The 19952-nt window shown below is 40.4% G+C and overlaps 1 protein-coding gene across 1 annotated transcript in view; it reads right to left on the reverse strand.

Moving 5' to 3' along the window:
* Positions 1-19952, reverse strand: part of ATP6V0D2 (ATPase H+ transporting V0 subunit d2) — a gene marked incomplete at both ends in the record, with an annotated part of 51230 nt that overhangs the window by 21636 nt on the left and 9642 nt on the right. Inside the window, one exon of the mRNA XM_080938548.1 lies at positions 16604-16775. Coding sequence (XP_080794674.1) covers positions 16604-16775 — 172 coding nt within the window. The remainder of the gene's footprint in view (positions 1-16603; positions 16776-19952) is intronic.

Genomic DNA, 19952 nt, shown 5'->3' on the forward strand with positions numbered 1-19952 from the left:
AGAGAAATGTTGTTTCATGAGTTTCAAATCTATGGTGCTGTGAATATGGTCTTTGCTTCTTATAAACACACATAGTTTTATTATGGATGTATAACGTAAAATAAAATAGACATTTGTTTTAAATGTATACTTTATTGTTCTGAGGATGCTTCTGAGATGCCCTAACAGTCTCCTGTCACTGAGCTATGCCCCCAGCTGTGATCTGAACTCTGGTATTTCCTTTTGGCCATATGGCTGGCTGCTCCTTTTCCCACAGGCATAAAATCACATGACCCATAGCGACGCCCAAGTGCTTCTGATATGTTTCTCTTCCCTTTGCAATCTCTATTCTTTATCAGCACTGCTGCTTTCACTCTTAAGTGACAGTGACCTCCTTCTGCTTTCAAGGTCAGGCACGTATTTCCATTCCTTGTGCACAGGCATTTTTTGAAATTGGTCTATGATTACCTCTTCAGCAGAAGATAAGATAATGTAGAAGAAAGTATCTGCTTGCCTAGTGTGTACCAAGTCTGGAATGTGACTCACAGCCCTGAATGGGGATAAACGGAACATGTTTTAGAAGAGAGACTAAGGCAGATGTCTGAAGAATGTTCTTAGGGCTGAAATGAGACCTGGTGAAATACACTGAGAAAGGTAGGAGTGCTAAAAAGAAGGCTCATCAGACTGAGTGGGGTGAGGATGGCAACTGAGTGATTGGGTATTTCGGGGGGTGGAAGGGTTATGGTGGGAAGGGCTCAGCAATACACATGGTTTTAGAGGCACAGTGGAGTAGAATACCAGACAAAATGGGGTACGTAAACAAGTGTCAAAACAGAGGGAAATAGAGCATTCTTTTATACAAAGTTGGCACCACAGGACAAGAAGAGGAAGGCTTAATAGGGTCACTGGGTAAATTAAAGTAAACCATGCATATCAAAGTGGTTTGTAAATCATAACAAGGCTGTCACATTAGAAGGAACTGAGGCTTGGGAATAGATAAACATGATTCTATGGCCTGTTCTGCCACTTAAGAGCCAGTTCACAAGCACTCCATTTCTTCTGCCTGAGAACAGAAATATTTATTCAATTTCAATGGTTAGCCTCAGGATTAGAAATAATAAGAAAACACAGAAGAGCACCTTCCATAAAGTAAGGCTAGCACTCTGAGAAGAGCTTTCCCTGTAAGTTGATCTTGGCAGGCATAGAAGTAGAAAGTCAAAAACCATATCTTTAATATGAAAAAGTTTACAATGTTTATTATATCCTTTTATTAAGCTTGAGGTTTCCTCATATGTGGCTTCACATTTACTTCTCACTAAAGAAACACTTTCAAAATTCACCCTTCCTTCTTGGTAGATGGACAGTGGGATAAGAAGCTTAGCATTCTTGTAGATGTTTATCCAAAAGACCATGAGTAGAGAGTGGGGAGATTCCAGGGACTTTTAACTGAGTTTAATCCATTCTTGGAACCCACCATGGGAGGAGGAAGCAAACTCCCCAAAGTTATCCTTTGATATGTTCATGAATGTGCCTGTAGTCACACATACTAACAATAAAGAAAATTAAAATTCAAAAAGAACATGTAACTATTATGTTTTGGGGAGATTAGCTTCAAATGTTTGATTTATAAAATATTTTGAAATACCAGTTAACACACTTTTTCTTCTTTCTCTCTTTCCCTCCCTCCCTCCCTCCCCTCCCTACCCCCCTCTATGTGTGTGTGTGTGTGTGTGTGTGTGTGTGTGTGTGTGTGTGTGTGTGTACAGTTTTGCACCTTTGAATCCTACATCTCTTTGGGTAGTCATTGTTCTAGACAATTTTTTTAAAGTAATAAGTTCAATGTTATCTATGTCTTTGGCAATACAATTGTTAACTTTGAAAATTATTATTAAAGAACATTATATATGAAAAATGTTACAATGAGCTCATTATTTTGTGTAATTAAAATATGCTAACATAAAATGCCCAAAGCAAAAAGGACAACAGTGCTTGCTAGTGGCTGCCTTCAATGACAGTCCCTTTTGTACATAAACAGACTTGGACTTATTTTTGTAAATGGAAGCAATTCAAGACTCAGACTGAACTCCCCCTTTGATCTCAAAGGAACAGTGTATACTTTGCTAATGATACTAGATATATGGTCTATAGGCATGATGTGATTTGATCCTGGAAGTCACATCTTTATGACACAGATTTATTTTGTGGTTGGGAGTGTGCATGCTATGGTGTGTGGGGGTCAGAGGACACCCCAAGAGAGCCATTCTCTTCTTCCACTGTGCAGATCCTCGGGATGGCTCTCTGGTCATCATGCCTTGTGGACTTTGCTCACTAAGATCTTGCCAACTTGAAAGTCACATATTTACATCAAGCTTGATGGCTACAGTTCCTTTCTAGCAGGCAGGCCATATGAGAATCTTTCTATCCTATCTGGAAAGTACAATGCAGAGTTATGCTCAGTGACAATAATTGTATTAGGTCGTCAGGGTTCTTAGACATGTTGGCTTGGTCATGTTTGCACCTATGAGGAATAGAGAAAGAAACAACATGTATTTTCCAATGTAACTGTTTACTAACAAAGGTTTGTTGTCTGTGTTATGTTTGATACCTTTTAAAATGTATTTCACGCCCCCAGTAAAACTCCTCAGTGAAAGTTACTGGTTCACTTATAACAGCCTGCCCCATTGCTCAGTGTGACACAGACAGGAAGGACCATGTTGTATCTTTCCAACCTGATACATTTCAAGTGAAGATTTAACTTGACAAATGTTTAATCAAGTCACAGAACTGCGCAGTGCAGCACTCACCAAATGTGCTCCATAGGGAAGCCCTGACATTTTGTATAACTTGCAAATGTGCTGCTGAGGTTCAGCACACACACAAACATTCTGCCTCCTCTGCGCTTTCTGCAACATCTTTATTTCTCTTAAGCTTCTCCTTTTTAAAATAGAGGAAGTGAAAATTAATTTTTCAGAACGACTGAATTTTTTTGTTGTCACGTTTTATTTTTCTTCTAGAAAAATAAAATACTGAAAAATCACTCTGCCTTCAGCACTGACTGTAACAGTAAACATCAAGACAAAAAGGTTGCTTAACTGTGGGCTGCCCAAATTCTAGAACCGTTAAACTCTTTAGTATGTAAGCGAGTGCCCAGTCTTGCTGAAAATTCCTCAAACGTATTTGTGTTTCTCTACATCAGTGTTGTGCTCTTTGCCTTTTCTAGAAGCATAAAGATGCTAAAAGTTCCAGTGTATCTAATCCTTTCAGGATGTAGTCAGACACATTCTCATTTTAGCTTTTTAAACCTCTCAGGGCTGGAGAAATGTTCCAATGGTTAAGAGCATTTGCTGTTCATGAAAAGATTGCAATTCAGTTCCCAGCACCCATGCTAGGTGGCTCACAACTGTCTGCCGTCCCTGTTCTAGGGAGGTCTGGCACCCTCTTCTGGGATCCTCTGGAACTGGGCATGCACTGTGTATACATACGTACATGCAGGTACTCACACATTCACATAAAATAAAAATAAATCTTTAAGTGCCTTTACCTAGCAGGGGTCTCTATCTGGCTGGCTGTTCATTCTCTCTGTTTCTGTTAGTTGGTTTCTTTGCACGTACACTGGGAAAGCAGGGATGATTGTAACAAATACTCAGTACATTCGTTCAAAAAGACTCATTAAATGTTTAATGGATCATATGATCTGGAGTCGACTATTAATTCTGTCTCTTCTAACTGTGTGGTCTTAAGTCAGTTCATGTGTTCATGTGATATATAGTGAACCATAGTTCTAACCTCTCTGGGAAGACAGGGAGCTTACCTAGTAATTTTTCTTTTTTCTTTCCTCTTTCTTTCATTTCTGGTCTTAGAGAAGAACAGAGTGGCAATGATTTTTTTTTCTCTCTCTATGTTCACACACTGTGTGAACTGATACTGTTAACGAAAGTAAAGGAGGCCACCAGGATCAGCTGAGACCCAGGGATGCAGGCCTGGTGAGACTGCCAGGGCACAGAGAGTTCTGGGCCAAGCTCACTGAAAGCACGCCCCTGCCCCCACCCCTGATTGGTTCAGGGGAACAGGAACTCTGCCCTAGGGACTCAATTTCCACACAGAGGGCCATGCGTGCGGACCAAACACTCAGGCCATCTGCCACAGGGAACAGTGGGGATCCAGGGACACAGGCAAGGTACATGGGAGAGACAGGAACCAATCACTGACAACAAGACCATGTGTAATCACAGACAACAAGATGGCAAGAGGAAGTGAAAGAATGTACCCCAGGGAAACCAAGACAACCTGGCAACACCAGAACCCAGCTCTCCCATCACAGCAAACAGCGGAATGCCAAACACTCCAGAAAAAGAAGACTCAGACCCGAAATCCTACCTCAAGATGATGATAGAGATCCTTAAACAAGAACAGGAGAAAAAGCATAAACAAATAGAAGCTTTTAAAGAGGAAACAAGGAAAACACTCAAAGAAATCAAAGAATTAGAAGAAAACAGAACCAACGAGATGAAGGAATTGAAGAGGAATTTAAAATGGAAATGAAAACAATAAAGAAAACACTAAAAAAGACAACAACCCTGGAGGTAGAAAACCTAAAAAAGAAATCAGGAGTCACAGATGCAAGCATCCCCAACAGATTAAAGAGATGGAAGAGAGAATCTCAGGGGCTGAAGACAACATGGAAAACATAGAAAAAACAGTCAGAGAAGATGCAAAAGCCAAAAAGCTCCTAATCCAAAATGTCCAGGATATCCAGGACACAATGAGAAGACCAAACCTAAGGATAATAGGAATGGAGAGGAAGAAGAGTATCAACTAAGAGGTACAGTAAATATCTTCAAGGAAATCATAAAAGAAAACTTCCCTACCCTTAAGAGTGAGATGACCATGAACATAAAAGAAGCCCTCAGAACTCCAAAAAGAGTGGACCAGAAAAGAAATTCCTCCCGACACATAATAGTCAAAACATCAAGTGCACAAAGCAAAGAAAGAATACTAAAAGCAGTAAGGGAAAAAGGCCATGTAACATATAAAGGCAGACCAATCAGAATCATACCCAATTTCTCAACAGAGACTATGAAAGCTAAAAGATCCTGGACAGACATCATGCAGACCCTAAGAGAACACAAGTGTCAGCCCAAGCTGCTATACCCAGCAAAACTCTCAGTCACCACAGATGGAGAGACCAAGATAATCAGGGCAAAACTAAATTTACACAATATCTGATCACAAACTCAGCACTACAATGAATTATAGGTGGAAAACCCAATACAAAGAGGGAAACTACATCCTACTAAAAACAAGAAAATACCTAGACAAGAAAACCAAAAGAAGAAAGACACACAGGCACAATTCTACCTCAAAAAGCAAAAATAGCAGGAAACAGCAACCACTATTTCTTAGTATCTGTTAACATAAATAGACACAATTCCCCAATAAAAATACATAGGCTATCAGACTGGATACATAAACAGAATCCAGCATTTTGCTGCATACAGGAAACTCATCTCAGAGACAAAGACAGACACTATCTCAGAGTAAAAGGTTAGGAAAAAAAACCTTCCAAGCAAAGGGCCCTAAGACACAAGCTGGAGTGGCCATTCTAATATTAAATAAAGTAGATTTTCAAAGAAAAGTTTTCAAAAAAGATAAGGAAGGACACTTTTTACTCATTACAGGGAAAATTTGTCAGGAGGAACTATCAATCCTTAACATAGATGCTCCAAATATAAGAGCACCCATATTCATAAAAGAAACCCTACTAAAGCTCAATAAATACATTGCACCCCACACAATAATAGTGGGAGACCTCAACAACCCACTCTCATCAATGGACAGATCATGGCAACAGAAACTGAACAAGGACACAGTGAAACTAGCAGAGGTTATGAACCAATTGAAATTAATAGATATATACAGAACATTTCATCCTAAAACAAAAGAATACACCTTCTCAGCACCTCATGGCACCTTCTCCAAAATTGACCACATAATCGGTCACAAAACAAGCCTCAATAGATATAAGAAGATTGAAATACTCCCATGCATTCCATCAGATCACTATGGTCTAAGGCTGGTCTTTAATAAAAATAAAGACAGCAATAACCCCATATACACATGGAAACTAAACAATGCTTTATTAAACAATAGCATTGTCAAAAAAGAAATAAAGAAAGAAATTAAGAATTTTCTAGAATTGAATGAAAATGAAAACACAACATACCCAAACCTATAGGATGCAATGAAAGCAGCACTGAGAGGAAAACTCATAGCTCTCAGTGCTTCCAAAAAGAAACTGGAGAGAGCATACACTAGCAACTTGACAGCACAGTTGAAAGCTCTAGAACAAAAGGAAGCAGATACACCCAAGAGGAGTAGATGGCAGGAAATAATCAAACTTAGGGCAGAAATAGACCAAATAGAAACAAAAAGAACCATCGAAAGAATCAACAAAACCAAGAGCTGGTTCTTTAAGAAAATCAACAAGGTTGATAAACCCTTAGCCAGACTAACTAGAGGGTAAAGAGAGAGTATCCAAATTAACAAAATCAGAAAGGAAAGTGGAGACATAACATTTTTTGAGGCTACAATAACCCTCGTTCCTAAACCACACCAAGACCCTACAAGGAAAGAGAACTTCAGACCAATCTCACTTATGGACATTGATGCAAAAATACTCAACAAAATCACTGCAAACCGAATCCAAGAACACATCAAAATAATCATTCACCATGATCAAGTAAGCTTCATCCCTGGGATGCAGGGATGGTTTAATACACAGAAATCCATCAACGCAATCCACCATATAAACAAACTCAAAGAAAAAGCCTGGTGACAGAAGGGATGCCTCTGGAGGACCCATGTTGGGAATCCCTTCCCCCTGAGGGACCAGCCACATGACAGTATATACAGAATAGAATTTATTCAGGACATGGGGAGGGGAGTTAAGAAGGTAGTAGAGGCAGAGAGAGAGGAGAAGAGTAGAGGCTGGCCATGTGACCGTGGTGGGGGCGGGGGGAAGAGAATGGGGAGAAGAGGTATCTGGATACTTCGTATGCTCTCTTATTTCTAAAAACCTAATAACATTAGTGGCACACAATATGCTTATTGTGAAAATTAGGTGAACCCAATCCATTTAAAGTGTTTAGAGATGCTTTAAGTTGTAGTGATTGTGAAATTCTAATGAAAAACGAAATTTTAAAAGCACACTGTATCTCTGAAGGTAAAAAAAAAAAAAAAAGAAGATAAAATAAAACCAGGGCAAGAGATATCTGGATCATTAGTAAGGTAGATGTTAATCTGTGTCCTGGGAAGCAAAGTTATGAAACAGCCTCAAATCTCCTAAGCAATTGCTAGAAAGAGCAAATTAGAAATCAGGTTACCAGGAACCACTCTGCCCCCTGGTGGATATTTAATGGTTAGACAGCTGCTGTACAAAGCCCATAGGAAAGACTATGCCTTGGGCCCAGATTTGTATCTCACTTGAAGATCTGTTGTAGGGATGACCTAAACTTCTCCACATCCACTACCTTAATCCTCAGACTTTGGTTAATTTTTGGTTGGCATGTATGCAGGTCAGCAGCAGTATCTGTGTTTCTGTTTTCATTGCTGGATTCACCTGGGCCTAGCCACTTCAGCTAGGTCCAAATACAAGGTCTGCCTACAAACCTGGGCATGCGCATTTGCTTCCTTTGTGCATCCTTTCTCACTCTCCCAGGTGGCGTTTGCAAATAAAATTTGCTTTTTTGAAAGCACATTTGAACATTTTTTTAACATTAATATTTTTGTCGATTAGTTAGAAATTTCACATAACGCACCCAGATCACATCCACTTCCCAGTCATCCTGGGTCTGGTCCATCCTCACCCTTGTAACTTCATCCAAAACAAAAGAAGGAGAAGGAGGAGTATGAGGAGGAACAGTAAGAGGAGGAGGAGGAAGAGGAGGAAGAAGAGGAGGAGGAAGAAGAGGAGGAGGAGGAAGAGGAGGAGCAATAAGAGGAGGAGGAGGAGGAGGAGGAAGAGGAGGAGGAGGAAGAGGAGGAGGAAGAGGAGGAGGAGGAAGAGGAGGAGGAGGAAGAGGAGGAGGAGGAAGAGGAGGAGCAGTAAGAGGAGGAGGAGGAGGAGGAAGAGGAGGAGGAGGAAGAGGAGGAGGAGGAAGAGGAGGAGGAGCATGGTCATACTTCCAGCAGCCACTTGAAGAAATCTTTGAAAGAAAATTCCCCACCTGCCCCCCTGCCAGAAGCTCTCAACTGTGAAGAGCTACACTTCAGCATCCCTATTACGATTTTTAGGCGTTCTTTTTAATGACTTCCTGTCTAGATTATTTTGGGGGTGAGTGAAGTAGGGGGTGTGGTTGGAAGAACTTGTCACAAAAGCCTTCTGTGAATCTCATTCTCAACTGTAAACCTGCAGTCATCAATGCCGCTGCAAAAGAAGCCTCCTTGCCCTTTATAGTTGGTGGCAGAAGCTTCCGTCTGGTTTCTGGCTACAGCGTGGGCCACCGGCATCAATACAGAGTCAGTGGTCAGGGACCACGGGCGTTAACACAGCCCTAGATGCAGCACAGTTGAACATTTTTGAGTGAATACACAATGGTTGTGTTTATCTATTGCCTAATCACATATGTTTATGAGTGATCTTCACAAATCTGTGATTTATGTAACACGCCAGGGACCCACACTTAATTCAACCAGATCCCATTTTCTCTTGAAATTATTAAACATCCTTAAACTGAAGACCCTGTATAGTTGTTATCTCAAAATATAGGGCTGACCCTTTTTACAAAACTCACAGCTCTGTATTACACAAAATGGTATTTCTTTATCAGATGGAGACCAAGGTTTTGAGTGAGTAAAAGGTTTTTTTCTTGGGGTCCCAGAGTAGCATAGTGTAGAACCATGTCGTTAGAGTTTCTCACCGTGCAACAGGTTCACCCGCAAGGCTTAAAACACAACACAGATTCGTAGACATGCTCCAGGACCCACTAAACTTAATCTATACCTCCTTTTGGAAGTACAGTCTTGGAGTCTGCACCTTACCTTAAACAATTCTTCCACACTTAGAACACAGTTGTAATCTTAGAATCTTGTGCAAACCTCCACTGAATGCTTAATACATCTATTGTGATCATCCAACAAATACTGCCTAGTTTGGGTGGGGCAGATTTTTGACTCTGCAGAATAGCACTGTTAGTTTTCAGTTCTTGAATGGCTGAGAACTTTAAGTGATAAGGCCTTATCAGCATCTGCAGCTGACATGTTAGCCACATCCCTGCTGCCCACGGGATTTCTGGAGACAGAGAAACCTTTGAGGCAGAGGCTCTAAGACTTTGGGACGACTTTTCCAGCTATAGATTCAGAATCGGGGGTGAAGAATGCTGTTGAGGCAAGCGACCTTCCACCACTGGGTCTGAGTCTGACAACTCTGAGACTGACTAACCTTCCACTTTAGAGGCTTCCCTCCTCCACAGTGGGGAGGCAGTGACAGACTGGAGCTTTTCCACTCACACTAGCCTGGGAGCTGGGTCAGCTACAGTTGCTTGCATAGGTTCAACCCAAACCCTTTCTGAATTGAGAAAAGCTCCACAGAAGTAAACTTTGTCTACCTGTATCTGAATGACACTCATCTGATGAGTCCAGTGCACCTCTGACAGCTGACATTGTGAAGACAGGAAGGGGCCTGGAAAGAAAAGCACTTAGAGACATGCCTCCCACTTCCTTCAACTGGACAGATCTGTCATCTTCCAATACTTTATTCAAAGTATTAATCCATCCACGAATTGAACTGTTGATTAGATCAGAGCCTTAAGTTCTAGACACTGATAAAAAGAGTCTCTCACAGACACATCTACAGGTGTGCTTTACTTATCTCTTGGCATATTTTAATCCAGTCCAATAAACAGTCAAGATTGATTATCAATATTGTCAGTCAATGTCAAAATGTTATTGGAAGCTAGAATGTGAAAACAGGAGAATAGCATGTACTAAGCAGAGTTTGGAGAAAGGGAAACACAAAGCTTAATATATCTAACTTGCCTGCAACCAGACAGAAGGCTCTACAGGAACCTAAAAATATGTTAGAGCATTATTTATGCTGGGAAAAACCTGACAGTGCATGTAGGAAAGCTAATATTCTAAATTAACAGTGATTTTAGTTCTTTAAAAATAAATAGAAAGAAAACAGAAATATGTCAAATAATGGTGAGATAAATTGTAACTTCTTTACATTATATGCTTTAATTCACAATGAATTTTCAGGTTTTTTAATGGACAGATAAAAATTAAGTTCTTACAAATTATCCCTTCCTCTTGTTGAGACCACCTATGAGCCACTGCTGCCTGCTTTTCCTTAGTCATAAATCAAGTTACTAGATTCCAAGAAATTCAACTCCGGGAACACCTAACCACCATCCACTCTTTTCCATCTCAGCTGTAAAGATTTCCAGTACAAATTAAAAAAAAATTTTTTTCTCTACATTTTCTATGCTTTAATTCATATCCCCTGGACACATCTTTTACCGTATCTCCCTAAACACATCATTCAACTCTATGAGGTAGGAAGAATGGACAGGTAAAAGCAAACAAATAAAAACTCAGGAAAAAATGCAGCTTATGTTGAGTATGGCGACTTGGAGTACAGTACTTGGGTGCTCAGTTACCGGCCATGCAGACTTAGGCCCACCATTTGTCAATGCCACACTGAGTAAGTTTGGTAGCACCATTGGCAATTATTGAATGAGCTCTGTGTGCAGAAGTCCTAAGGACTCCCATCTGGCCAGATGTGGAAAGAGAATAAAGCCGTAGACATTCAACTGTTATCTCTTCAGCCAGCTGCAGTGGGAGTCTTATTAGACCATTCTGTCTTATGGTCTCACAGCAGGAAAGTTTTCCTTGTCATTTAGGGTGGTGGCCACCAAGGGAAGGGTACAGACTGGCACACCAGAAGGACACGGACATGAGCACCTCCTTCCTTGGCTTGTACTTGGATCAAAGCCCTGGACCCGGCCATGTTCTTTTCTCCTTTCAAGCCCCTCCTTTCTCCTTTTATGGCTAGGTCCAGACCATAAGAAATGAGTTCCTATTTCTAAGGCACACACTCTTTTCATGGCTCAGTTGTTCCCTAAATGCATGCGCATTTTAATTGTTGCTTATGTTCAGCCTTCTCTGCAGGTCCTTTCACGGCAGAGCTTCTGCTTGGAGCCCGTGGGTGCCCCTGACTCACTGAATGCTCTGACCTTTGACAGTTGTTGTCCAATCCTATCTTGGCTTTTCATCATTCAAGGACATTAGGCAAGCTTTATCCAAATAGGAGTTCTTAGTGGACCTGACACAAGGTATTTATTTACTTCCTGTCTAGACTGCTGAGGACTTGCCTGATTTTAGAGCTGCAAGGCTGGAGACTATAGGACCTGAACATAAAGCATAGGGCAAATCCTGCAGATGACTTGTAGGCCACTGCTGGGATAGTCCAGACTGGTTACCACATACAAATGAATCTTTAATGATTTCTCCAGATTAACCTGAAATTCTCAATAATTTTTCATCTAAAATCCAAGATTTCTCATTTCATTTATCCCTGTGTCCATGGTAAGGATCATTCCAGAACACCCCTCCCCCTCAAACACCCAAATTTCTAGATATTTAAGCAGGTAAAGGGGTGCAGTATTTATATGTAACCTGCATGAATTTTCTGGTATATTTAATGTAAATTCTAGATTACCTCTATCAACTGATATGATAAAATGCTATATGAATAGCTGGTCTTATTTAAAGCTGTAGTCATAACAAAAGTCTATACATATTTAGTACAGTAGGTCCAATGTTTATCAGAATATTTTTGATCTGCACTCAGTGGAGGTCAGGACTGTTGCGCAGGTCCTAAAGGATGTATTTTTCTGGTCACTGTATTAAATTTTTTTTTTATCGACTTGATAGCAGAATACTTTTAATTTTTGAGAGATTAGTTTTTTAAAAAGTGGTTCCAAGAGAGATGAGCAGTTGGAATGCTTCTGGAAAATAGTGGGTAGGAAGGGAGAAAAAGAAAACAATCTCGGCCTGTATTAAACAATCTTCAGTAATGCGCTGTTGGATCTGTTCCTTTGTTTCATAAACTGTATATAATTATGGTATAAAGAACCTTTAGATATTCTTGCTATGAAGGATTTAAAAATATCTGCTCCACATTTTCAAAATAAGTTTTTCATGTACAGTAATTATCTCATATGAAATGTGCAAAGCTTAAGATAATCAATTTAAATTTAGACTGTGCCTCTTAGGGTTGACTTTGACAGTGTTGCCTCAGAATAATTCCTGCTCGTAGAAGATAGAATTCCGATTGTTGGAGGCTCACGAAGGCTAGATGGGCACTTGAATTCGCAAAACATTTTGGAGGGAGTATAAAGGAAAAAAAAATATTTCAGAACTTCGGGACAGCATTTTCCATTGAAATTAATCTCTAAGCTCTGCAGGAAGTGACAAGCTTCTTCCAGAACTGACACGTCACACCACAGAATGACACTGTGGGGCAAGACACAGATGGCTCTGTAGGAGGCCATGGAGGGGTCACATCTGCAATGTTAGCACTCAGGAAGCTGAGGCAGGTGAATTAAGAGATTAGAGCCACCTTGGGCTGTATATTTAGTTAGTATAGTCTGAGCTGTATGGTTTGACCTAGTCCATATGTATATATATGGGTTGGGGATGTAGCTCAGTGGTAGGATTTTTGCCTAGTGTAGTGGTAAACCAGGTTAAATCCCCATGAGTTCAATACTCATAAGTCCTATTTCTACATTCCTGCAATCCCAGATCCTTGGGGGGTCTTTAAATTCTGAACCAGCCAGCAGCTTAGAGAAGCCTGGCGATTAATGGGCCTCTGTATAGAAAGAAAAAGTAAAATAGCAGAACAACATGCCTGGGATCTCTGTCATCTCTAGGATAGAGTTTTGCTTTTCATTTCACTTCCTTTTTTTTTCTGTAAAATCTTTTTTTATTGAATATTTTATTTATTTACATTTCAAATGTTATCTTCCTTCTCAGTTATCCCTCTGGAGACCCCCTGCTTCTATGAAGGTGCTCTCCCACCCACCCACTCCTACCTTTCTGCCCTGGCATTTTCTCACACTGGAGCATCTAGCCTTCCCAGGACCAAAGGCCTCTCCTCCCATTGATGTCCAACAAGGCCATCCTCTGCTACATATGCAATTAGAGCCATGGGTCCATCTATGTGTACTCTTTGGTTGGTGGTTTAGTTCCTGGGAGCTCTGGTTGGTTGATATTGTTGTTCTTATGGGGTTGCAAACCTTTTCAGTCCTTCAGTCCTTTCTCTAACTCTTCCATTGGAGACCCCGTGCATTGTCCTATGGCTGGGTGTGAGCCTCTACCTCTGTATTTGTCAGAATCTGGCAGAGCCTCTCAGATGATGACAGCTACATCAGGCTCCTGTCGGGGTACCTAGCTGTCCTTTCACTTCTTAGAGTCCTACACAGCCGGGTGTGAAGGCAGTGCCAAATGTCTATAATCCTACCATTAGGAGGTACATCAAGGAAGAACACAAATTCAAGGTCATCTTGAGTTATACAATGAGAACATCTCCAAAAAGCAAAAAACACAAACAACAACAACAAGCAAACAAACAAAAAACAAGGCAATGCATGATATATGTAATACATGCCAGTATTCCAAGCAATTGGAGACAGGAGGATAAGGAGTTCAGGGTTGTCTTTGGCTACATACTCAGTTCTACACTAGACTGGACTACATGAGACCTTGTTTCAAAAACCCAACCCAACCTACCAAACTCATAAAATATCCTACACATACACACACACACACACACACACACACACACACACACACACACACACACACATATACACATACACACACACACACACACACTGTAAATAAATATAAAATAAAGATCACTGGGTCTGGGGTATGTATCCTCAGTGGTAAAGCACTTATCTAGTGTGAGATCCCGAATTTGATATTCAGCACCAAAAGCATACAACACTGATAGTAAGCACTGTAATATTAAATTGCATCAAACCCAGAAAATAACTTTGCAACCTATTATTACTAAAAATGGGTGTTATATTACTTTACAAAGAATGTATATCAATTAAAGAGTTCTATAAACTCTAAGAAAATTGGTAAAGTCTAGTAACAAATATCAGCTAATCAGTTTTACTCATTAGTAGCTGAAAATCAAATAAAGAATCTATCTGAGTGGGAAATTTAAAAACAGGACAAACTGCCGACAATTGTGTAGGAATGCAAACCTCCTTGTGCTCCTTGTGTTTTGAAGGTTAAAGTTGGCGCTGTTTTTGTTGTGAACAGTTTGGCAATATTTACCAAAGTTAAACATGCACATTCTTAACCTGAAACAAGGGTATCATGAGTTAGGAAGCTTGAGCTACAAAGTGAGTCGGAGGCTGCCTAATAGAGATACAGTTAGCCTGTGTCAAAACACAACAAAGCAAGAAAAAAGCACATTTCCTTGACACATCACCTTCACTACCACAAGCTAAACTCAGATTATCAGTTCCAGATGTGCCTGTACCTCAATGGCCGGGGATATGGCTCATTAACTTGGCAATTATTTTTCTTTGTAAATAGAAGGCCTTGGGGTTTGATCCTGGAGATCACTGCAAAGAAAGGCCTTCACAGAAATTCACAACTTGCAGCATATTTTTGCAATGGAAAGAAATGAGAATAGTTTAACTGCTTCTTGAGAGATGACTGGTAAATGGGATCCTGGCAAATTTAAAACACAGAATTATTGGTTCTAGAAGGAGAATGATGGGGGGGGGGGCGCACAGAATGAGAGATGCTATCTGTAAACATCTGAAATATGATATAGAGTTTGATACAGTGGTGGTTAGGGCATATGTTATTAGACACACATGCATGTAAATATTTTTATGAAAAAAAATGAGGAATTAGAAAGTGGCCACACTGGGAGAAGAACTGGGTGGGATTAAAGGGATATGTACAATAGGGTAATGTTTATGTTTTTCTGAACTCTGGGAAGTTATAATTATGCCTCTTGATTTTTCTTTCATCTCTCCTTCTTATCTTTCTCCCTCTGTCCCTCCCTCCTTCTTTTTCTTCCTCCTTTTATGAAATGTGGGTCATAGAACTCAGGTTGTTCTTCAGGCTAGGAGGTACTCTCCTGCTGTAAAACCGACTCAGTCATATTTCTTTCCTTGACAATATTATTCATGAAGTTGATCCTCCAATATCACTATGCAGTAGAAAAATCTCAGAGCTGAGCCTTCCTTTATTTCTGGTCTTGTCCAGTACCAATGGCAGGAAGTTCACTTTGATGATTTGCTCTTTCTAAGCTTGGGATGTAGTTCCATTTCTGTGGAGCATTTTCTAGTTAGACAGTCTTGAGATCTGCGTATGCATCTAAGAAGTCTTTCTAGCTGACATATTTTTCCCCAGTTTAAAGTCAGGCACAGCATCCAGCGTCTATCCCATTTTGAGCACTCCAGCAGACATTTTGGATACCCCAGTTCCATTCGTTATTCAGTAGGCCACGGTCAAAGCTGATGATGTTCGCAGAATGAAGGAAGGGGTGATGGGGAGATGGAAGAAGAGAATGGTGCTACAACACAGCAGTACCGTTGTACTGACAGTCAGTCCTAACGGCAGAGGCTGAAACTGCCCCGTTAGAAGGTCACTCTGTCATCTGCTCATCGGCCCTCACCTTAACTCCAGTCCCTCACAACCTATCCCTAGCATCATAGTTTTCTCCCAGGCCCTTCTAACATGCACCCCAATGCTCATTCTATTTGATTCATTAACACTTTCCTTATCTCTGTCTATTGCTGAACACAGCATCACATACAAAACTCCTGCCCTTTCATTTCATTTTTCTACATTTAGACCCATACACTCCAGCACATACATTATCTTTCTATGAATGCATCACGTACTTGAGTCGAGGCTCTTGTACAGAACTTAGGTCTATTAGTTATAATGCTGTACTTTATAATTAAACCTGATCTGTATAATATACAGCACATCAATTTGTAAGTCTTCGTTTTTTGTTTTTACTTAGGATAACTAGAGTGGTACAAAGCTAGTTCAAATGGCTCCTGTGAGCACTGGTATAGTGTAAATGCCACCTATTACTATGTGAGCATTGTGATTTCCCTTAGAATCAGGACCACACACATTGAAAAGTTGAAACTACTGATAAGGGACTAAAACATGTACATCTATGCCAAGAGGCACTTGGACTTGGAGAATGGGACCAGGTAGTCACTTATACTATGAAAAAGGTAGACTTGACCTTTAGAGCAACTTGGGATGTCTTCCCCCACACTATGAGTGATATAAAAGAGTCACATAGATATACCTTAGCACTAACACTTCAAGGATGAACTCCACTGAGTTTTCATTAAAACAAAAACACTGTACATGGGGCTTTTCACCATCTGACATCAGCTTTATATTCATGATGTCTTCTCTATTAAAAAAACTAGGTTGTGAATTTACCAGTTGCTAAAATGTCTATGCATTCAAAATTACCAATTATATTAAGGTCTATCACACACACCCAGGCCCACTGTCCCACTTTATCTATCACCCTGGGATTTAGCAGAAGTTCACTTACGTCATGTAGGTGAAAAATGTGCTCAGGGGCTCCATGGAGTGATTCCGGAAATAGTCAAACTCTCTGCAGAGCTTCTTCCTCATCTCCGTGTCAATTTTGGAAACAGTGAGAGGGTTTGTTTCATTAGCCAGGAAGTTGCCATAGTCAGTGGTCTGCAGGTGAATTTTCAAATCTGAAAAGTAAAGAAGTTAAAGGTGGAGATGTGTTTGTGGTAACTTTAAGGTAGAGGCATATTTGTTATCTTCTTACACTTTAACAGAGGTAGACCCATTACTAGAGAAGAGTGCTGATCTTTAAAGAAATGAAATAGTCAATATAAATACTCATATTTTAGAACACCGTCAGAATACCTAAACTATTTAAGAAACTTAGTATTATTTCCCACAGCTAAAAACAAGCAAGTAAACAAACCAATCCTTAGGCCAGAGCGGTTACTACTATGTGAACATTGTAATTTCATCCAGAATAAGGAGCACTGTCTGAATGAGGACTGTCAATTGAACAGGATCTGGACTCAACTGAGAGACAGACCTCTGTGCTAACCCTTTCCAAGAAACGATAACTAAAGGAAGAAGGAGATCCCTCGGAGTACGTTGCACCTTCTGGTGGATGTCAGATACACAGAGGTGGGAGGAAAAGTGTCCTTTGCTTGACAGCTTTCACTTTATGCTGGTCAAGCATGTCTCTTCTATCAGTGCTGTTGACCACTCCAGTACTCCTGTCAATTCCGGACTAGGGGACTCTCTTGATCAATTATTTAGGACTTTGGCACTACATTGGGAATGTTTCATGAACCGATCACCAGTGACTTGTCAGCCCCTCCAGCATGCAGATGGTGGTCATTGTAGAACCATCCAGAGCCTGTGGGTTATAAGTCATTCTGGTGAAATTCCTATTGTGACCTACACTAATTCTCTCAGTTCTGTTTCTCTGTAGAATCCTCCCTCACTAAGGATGGCTTTATGTAGGCCAGATTTAATCTTTTGTAGGTAGTTTGGGAATTTGAAAATGCTAAAGCTCTGTCTACCTTGAGGCAAAGAGAGACTAGGAAAAGCTGACACACATACAGAGTGAGGTAGTGTGATGGTTTTGTATATGCTTGGCCCAGGGAGTGGCACTATTAGAAGGTGTGGCTCCTTTGTAGTAGGTGCGGGCTTGTTGGAGTACATGTGTCACTGTGGGTATGGGCTTTAAGAACCTCATCCTAGCTGCCTGGAAGTCAGTCTTCCACTAACAGCCTTCAGAAATCTGCCTGCACTAGGCCTGCCTAGATGCTGCCATGTTCTTGCCTTGTTGATAGTGGACTACATCTCTGAACCTGTAAGCCAGATCCAGTTAAATGTTGTCCTTTATCAGAGTTGCTTTGGTCACGGTGTCTGTTCACAGCAGCAAAACCCTAGCCAAGACAGGTAGACAGCCATCAGGGCTCAATTTCAGTGTTCTTTGATTACAGAGGAAGAAGCTGAAGTCCAGGGGTGCTGGGGAGAAGTGGGGAAAATGGTAAAGTCATACGGAGGTTGTACCAGAACTAAAAGCAAAGATATTGTGTTCTAAGACTCAAGCACCATTTCTGCACCCTTATTCCTTAAATGTCAATGGCTTCTGTTGGTAGAGAATTAGACTCAACTCCAGCTTCATTTTATTTTTTGTCCTTCCTCAAAATGCTATGTGTCATATTTTGTTACTGTTGATCCCACTCTTCTCTCCAGAATAAAATAAGCAAACTGGGATTCAAGGCTTGAAACTCTTTCAAATCCTATATTTTGCTGTCAATCAGTGAAATCGTTATCACATACTCTGTAAAGTCACATTTCTGTGACAAAATGCTTTACGTTCATTGATCTGAATTTGAAAACACATTGCTAATACTTCTGGAATACCACCTGCTGCGTTTTGAATGATCCCTCTAGATTCATCTCTCTGAACAGTGGGTTCTCTGCTGCTAGTGCTACTTTGGGAGGCTGGGACTGTGGCCTATTTAACAGAATGGGATTATTGGGAGTAGGCTTTGAAGTTGATATCTGGTTCTGTTTAATCTCTGATTCCTGACCCTCCAAGATGTGAACAAATCATGATACAAGTTCCATGGGTTCCTTCTAAACTGTCTTCTTCATTGTACTTTGCGGAAGAGTTAAATGGGAGGTGTGGTAATTAAAAATATACCTACTATATGATCCAATAATCTCACTACTAGGAACTGAAATTAGTTCATTGATGAGATATTTGCACATATATGCTATTGCAGTATTAATCACAACAAAGGGTACAGAAATCACGCAGATGTCCATTGGCATATGCAGAAAGAAAAGGTTCACTAAACTCAAGTGAAGTATTATTCAGCCTTAAAAATGAAGGGGATCCTGTCATGTATGATGATGCAGAGGACATAATGGTTAGAAAAATAAACCAGACACAGATAAGCAGGCTTGGTATTATCTCACTAAGATGTGAAGCCAGTGAATGGAGATTATAGAAGTAGAGAAGAGGTTGGTGGTTACCAGGGATAGGGCTGGAAGGTGTTGGTGTTGAGCAGGTCTTGGTTAAAAGATACAGCATATCTTGTAGAGAAATACATCAATACACTTAATTGAATCCATAACCTTTTTTGCTCCATTTTGGCTCTCACTTTGGCGGTGCAGATTTTTATGTAAGTTTGCAGTTTGTTTCTTCACTACTGAGGATTATTTGCCAACAGAAGCTACAGAAGTGATGGTATTTCTTTCAAAGCCATGATATTTTGCTCAGTGACATATGTTTCTTTTAAGCTAAATAACTTTCAAAGCTTTTCTCTGCCAACGAGAAGTTGCAGTGAAACATCTCTTCTGTTCCAGACCCTGGAGGAATCTTGGGATATCAAAATCCTGGAAAATGGAGTAACGGACCCCTATCCTTCACTAACACCAACATGATCCAACAGACATTGCAGAAGTGCTCAGGGTTGTATAGTTTTCAAAAGGAGTTCACTAATTTTTTTTTCTTTTTTGTCTCCCTAAATGCTCACCTAAGTAGGTGCATCAGCAACAGGCTTTAATCAAGTGCATCCTGATAAACAGGCATCTTTAGTGTACGAACTAAAAGGCTTTGATTATTTCTTTGTAAAGAGCAAGACACGGGTCTTCTAAGACACTAAGAAGCAAGAGAGCTGCCCTCTGAGCATGTGGGGGGAGTCACGGTGCCGTTTTATTAACAGAGATAGTGTAGTGAGTAGTCTGTTCCTCATGAAATGAGAAAATGTGATGTTTTGCAGAATGTGGTGTCCTTTCATATTACATTAATGTAATGGTTTCTAAGCAACAACAGAATAAAAAGAAACCTGTTAGGTTGTTTGAACACATGGTAGAGTACCTCA

This window comes from Micromys minutus, assembly GCF_963924665.1.
Source record: "Micromys minutus genome assembly, chromosome: 26".
Classification (NCBI taxonomy): Eukaryota; Metazoa; Chordata; class Mammalia; order Rodentia; family Muridae; genus Micromys; species Micromys minutus.